The following is a 5,842-nucleotide window of genomic DNA, read 5'->3' as shown; positions in this document are numbered from 1 at the left end:
ATTATCCCAAAGAGCTCTTATAACACTCAACCACTCATTCACAGGCAGAATGCACATCAATGTTGTAGTTAATGTCCTCCTTCCACCCCACCCCAACCTCATTTACACACACACTCTCACCACCTCCACCCAACCTCATACACACACACTCTCACCACCTCCACCCCAACCTCATTTACACACACTCTCACCCACTCCACCCCAACCTCATTTACACACACTCTCACCACCTCCACCCCAACCTCATTTATACACTCTCACCACCTCCTCCACAGCCTCAATTACACACACTCTCACCACCTCCTCCACAACCTCATTTACACCACACTCTACACTCACCCCAACTCATTCTACACACCTCCACCACCCCACCAACTCATTTACACACACCTCACCACCTCCACCCCAACCTCTACACACACTCTCACCACCTCCACCCCAACCTCGTTTACACACACACTCTCACCACCTCCTCCACAACCTCATTTCACACCACTCTCACAACCTCCACCCCAACCTCGTTTACACACACATCTCACCACCTCCACCCCAACCTCATTTACACACACTCTCACCACCTCCTCCACAATCCCCCACCACCACCACCACCTCTGTGGTTTTCATAGGGTCCTGTAAAAAGCCTAAGCAATGCCCTGCCCCCTCCCTGCACCTCTCCCAGCCTCTGAAGGTGTGAACAGGAAGAGATACCCAGGGACGATGGAACAACTACAGCTATGAGGGAGGCAACCCACCCCCCAGGGAGGGAGACCAAGACCTCTGCATCAGGTGAGTAGGAGGCAGACACAGGAGGGAGACCACTGGATCAGTGTGAGTGAGAGGTAGACCAGGAGGACCTAGACCTCTGGATCAGTGTGAGTGAGAGGTGTAGACCAGGAGGCCCAGACATCTGATCAGGTGAGTGAGAGGGAGACCAGAGAGGACCTAGACCTCTGGATCAGTGTGAGTGAGAGGTAGCCACGGAGGACCTAGACCTCTGGATCAGGGTGAGTGAGAGGTAGACCAGGAGGCCCTAGACTCTGCTTCAGGGTGAGTGAGAGGTAGACCGAGAGGACCTAGACCTCTGGCAGGGTGAAGTGAGAGGTAGCCAGGAGAGAACTAGACCTCTGTGTTCAGGGTGAGTAGAGTAAAGAGCCAGAGAGGACCTAGACCCTGTATCAGGCGTGATAGGAAGTGCAGACCAGAGAAAGGAACCGAATCATCGGCCAGAGCATCAAGTGTGCGCTCTGAATGCACTGTGAGCGAAACGAGATGGGTGGGGCTAAAGCTTAAGAGGGTGTGAACAATGCTGAATGGGTGTAGACAAAGAAGAGCTCTTCAGTAAATACCAAAAAATTCAAAAACCATTTTCTCAAAAGTGAGTTTACAAGTGGATGAACTTTCAAAGCAGAATTACTTTCCCATTGTTCCTCAAAAATGCAGTGTATGACATACCATTTTGTAGCTCTGAGTCTCTACTTTTATTAAATTTTGCTACATAAGACCAAATCCAGGTGGTGAGTCACATATTAAAACAGAAACCATACGTTTCCTGACCGGTAAAACAAACGTTTTTTAAACGTTCTGAGAACAGAAGTGAACATTTCACCTGTTCTGGGAATGTTTATTTTTAGGTTGCAGGGAGGTTCTGAGAACATTTGACTCTGGTTTCCTGGTGGCCCGGTTTCACGATAGTGATGGTTTACAAGTGTTTTAACGATGCATCTTTCCAACAGCGCCCGAAGATGTCACATGCGTTTCCCAAAACACCACGCAGAGAGAATGGTCGCTAAGTGTGTCGTTGGAGCATGTGTTCTCGGATCCGCTTACTCCATTCAAATCTTAYCTTAAYAATATATTTATTTCACAATACTGATAGCGGATCAGCTTCTACAGAGATATTACCACCTACGGCTGCAAATATTGAGGCAGCTTATTCTAATGCTTACCTAATAAAAATGCACTAAACCACTGATTTGGCACATCATTGCACATGTTAGGTTACACATTATGAAATATATTGAGACAAATTACAGACAGAAGCAAAACAGAACTMATTTGATTGAACATGAAATGTATTTCAATATGTTTGAAATTGCCTACTTTCTATATTTTATGCAGTCATCTCAATTTTCATATGAAGCATCTTTTTCTACGTCACTTGTTTGTATCAATTGCAAAGACAACTTTGTATTTGAAGTCAACTTTGTTCTGAAGTTGCCTGTGGTAAAAGAGAGACGGATAAACCATGTGATTCTGTTTAGCAGAGATCTTCTGTGTATAAAGAAACGCGAGAGGGCAAAAAAGCAWCTAACGACGCACTTAGCTGTTCTACGAGTGGTCTGAGACAGGCATTAGATTATGGCCGTTTTCAAGTGCAACGTTAATAACGATGGTTTTGGCAAACAGCTSGGAGATTTAACTCGCCCACTAATTGACAACACATCATCTTAATGAGTGCTTGTTTCCTTTGAAATGGGGTCTGTTTGAATAGACTAAAATTAACAGCTTTGTATGTGGAAAACATGGCCTGCTAGCTCCATCCTGGTGGTGCAATTCACTAATTCCATGGATAGAGAACAGGTCCCAGTTTCCCAAAAGCATCTTAAGCCTAAGTTCATCGTAAGAACCTTTGTAAGAGCATCGTTAAATCTCTTTCCTGAGACGGTTTATGACAGTTTTTGCAAAAAATTATTTGGTTGAGCAAACACACAGTTTCATCAGCTATCTGGGTGGCTGGTCTCAGATGATCCAGCAGAGGAAGAGGTCCTGGGCTGGCGTGGTTACACATGGTCTGCGGTTATGAGGCCGGTTGGACGTACTGCCGAATTCTCCAAAACGACTTTGGAGAGCGGCTTATGGTATAGAAATTAACATGAAATTCTCTGGCAACAGCTCTGGTGGACATTCCTGCACTCTGCATGCCAATTGCACGCTCTTTCAAAACTTGAGACATCTGTGGCATTGTAGAGTGGCCTTTTATTGTCCCCAGCACAAGGTGCACCTTTGTAATGATCATGTTATTTATGGGATAAATGAAATGAAACATGGGACCAACACTTTACATGTTGTGTTTATATTTTTKGTTCAGTATAAATGTAACCATGTTTGAACTTTTACAAAACATGTTAAAGTTACTTAAATGTTCTTAGAATGTTCCAAAACCAAGCAACTATCCTGTACCATTCGCAGAAAGTTTTAGGAAGTTTGTATGCTAAATCACCATAGGACAACTACGCTCTCACCAAGCTCTAAGAAACATAAGGTTCTCAGAACATTATGTGATAGCTGGGTACTCACCACTGCCTGGTACTTGCTGTTGTGGTTTCTGGTGCTGGAGGGAATGGTTTTGTGGTTGCTAGTTGCTAGGTTGCAGGTTGCTAGGCCCGTGGGCATGGTAGCATTGGGCTCCTGCTCATCTCCAATCTCATCACTACTGAAGAACTCACTCAGCTTCTGGGCACTATGAGGAAACAGKGGTTAAGGTTACAGGGTTAGGCTTACAGGGGGACACGACCAATACATTTCATATTTCCACATTCTAGTATTAGCAGATGCTGTTCTCCAGAGTGAGTTACAATAAGGAAAAGTCACTGTTTTGGAGATGGGATAGGGAACAACACAGCAAGAGGGTTTTCAAAGTAAAAGTGCCAGGTAAGTCTCATTGGACTGTACATCTGATMGAAGAAGGCAAAAATGACGGAGGAGTGAAAAAATGATTGGTTTAAGTCAACAGTGATAAAGTATTCTGTTTTTATATGTGCCTTTTTCTGGGCCAAACTAGAATCAGCCATCTTATCACCGTCATCTACCTGCTCCATCTTCAGAACATCTGGAATCAACTAGAGCATAGAGGTGTGAACATGATTAGTAGAAGTCCTAAGTACAAACATGACTACACACCTGGGCAACATATTCGCAAACAATATGGGCCTTGCTGTACATCTACTGTAAATCAGGTTGAGTCAGCTGTGACTAGAAGTACTGTTACACTCCAGGCTGCTCAACGAGCCACGGATCTCATCACTCATTTGAAGAGCTCTTATTGGCCCATCAATTTAGTGGAACATTGCTTCACTTCTCTGTACCTCTTGCAGTATAACTGGAGCATAACTGCCATTTGGCCAGTATAGCCTGGAGAAATGCATACTGCCATTCTGCAGTATAGCTGGAGCATTACTCATTCGCCAGTATTACTGGCAACTAACTGCCCATTCCTAGTATAGCGAGGGAGCTTTTTTAAATATTTTCTGCCAAATTCTGCCAAGTATACGCTGAGCAACTGTCCCATTCTCGGACAGTAATAGCTGGAGCATACTGCCATTCTGCAGTATAGCTGAGCATACTGCCGATCATTCTGGCAGTACTGCCAATCGCCCACTTTAGCGAGCTTACTGCCATTCTGCAGTATTAGCTGGACGCACTACTGCCATTCTGCAGTAAAAAGCTTGGAGCATACTCGCTTTCTGCGTTAGTGAGTACTGAATTCTGCGATGCTGGAGCATACTGCCATTCTGCAGTATGTGAGCATACTGCATTGCATACTGCATGCATCTGTCCAGTAAAGCGACGCATACTTCCATATCGCATAAGACTGGAGCATACTGCATTTCAGTAATAGCTGGAGCATACTGCATCTGCAGTAATAGCTGGAGGCATACTGCATTCTGCAGGTATACGCGGAGCATACTGCCATTCTGCAGTAAGCGCGGAGCATACTCGCATTCGCAGTATAGCTGGAGCATACTGCCATTCTGGCAGTAATAAGCTGGAGCATCTGCCATTCTGCTGCAGTAAAGCTGGAGCATACCTGCTATTCTGCAGTAGAAGCTGGAGCATAACTGCTATTCTGCAGTAGAGCTGAGCATACTGCATATCTGCAAAAGTAAGAGCTGGAGCATAGCTGCATCTCTGGCAGTAGAGCTGGAGCAATACTGCTATTCTGCAGTAGAAGCTGGAAGCATACGCCATTCGCCGAGTAGAGCTGAGCCATACTGCCAATTCTGCAGTATAGTGGAGCATTACTGCTATTTTTACTGCAGTATAGCTGGAGCTACTGCTATTCTTGCAGTATAGCTGGAGATACTGCCATTTCTGCAGTAAAGTGCTGGAGCATACTGCTTTCTGCAAGTAATAAGCTGAAAGCATAGCTGCCATTTTGCAGTATGCTGAATCATACTGCCATTCCTGCAGTATAATGCTGAATCATACTGCGATTCTGCAGTAATAAGGCTGGAGCCATACTGCTATTCTGCAGTATATGCTGGAGCATACTGGTATTTCTGCAGTAATAGCTGGAGCACACTGCAATTTTCGCATATACTGGACATACGCTATTCTGCAGTAAAGCTGGAGCAACATACTGTCCATTCTGCAGTATAGCTGGAGCATACTGACATCTGCAGTAATATGCTGGAGGATACTGCCATATCTGCAGTATATTCTGGAGCATACTGCCATTTCCGAGCAGTATAGCTGAGCAGTACTGCTATTGGGGCAGTAAGGCTGGAGCATACTGCTATTCTGCAGTAGAATCTCTGTCTGCTGGAGCATACGGTATTCTGATCTCTGTACTGGGCAGTAGATCTGGAGCATGTACGTGGCTATTTTTCCTGTTCTGCAGTATATGCTGGAGCATAACTGCTTATTGTCTGTTAGTTTATCTGTCTGGCAGTAGACTGGAGCATACTGCTATATTTGTCTGCAGTAGAGCTGGAGCATTCTGCTATTCTGGACAGTATAGCTGGGGAGCATACTGACTGCCTATTATATTTTTTTTCTGCAGTATATGCGGAGGCATACTGCTATTCCCTGGCAGGTAGCTTGGAGCAATATATGCTATTTT

At 44.9% G+C, this 5,842-nt stretch overlaps 1 protein-coding gene across 1 annotated transcript in view; it reads right to left on the bottom strand.

Annotated features, from left to right (window-relative positions):
• LOC111971785 (ATP-binding cassette sub-family C member 8-like) overlaps window positions 1–5,842 on the bottom strand; it is a 171,267-nt gene that overhangs the window by 69,146 nt on the left and 96,279 nt on the right. The window contains 1 exon segment of the mRNA XM_023998598.2: window positions 3,298–3,460. Within this exon segment, the coding sequence (XP_023854366.1) occupies window positions 3,298–3,460 (163 nt within the window).

The sequence above is a fragment of the Salvelinus sp. IW2-2015 genome, linkage group LG13 (genome assembly GCF_002910315.2).
Source record: "Salvelinus sp. IW2-2015 linkage group LG13, ASM291031v2, whole genome shotgun sequence".
Taxonomy (NCBI): domain Eukaryota; kingdom Metazoa; phylum Chordata; class Actinopteri; order Salmoniformes; family Salmonidae; genus Salvelinus; species Salvelinus sp. IW2-2015.
Note: the sequence above shows the minus strand (reverse complement) of the source record. Positions and strands in the feature narration are given on the sequence as shown.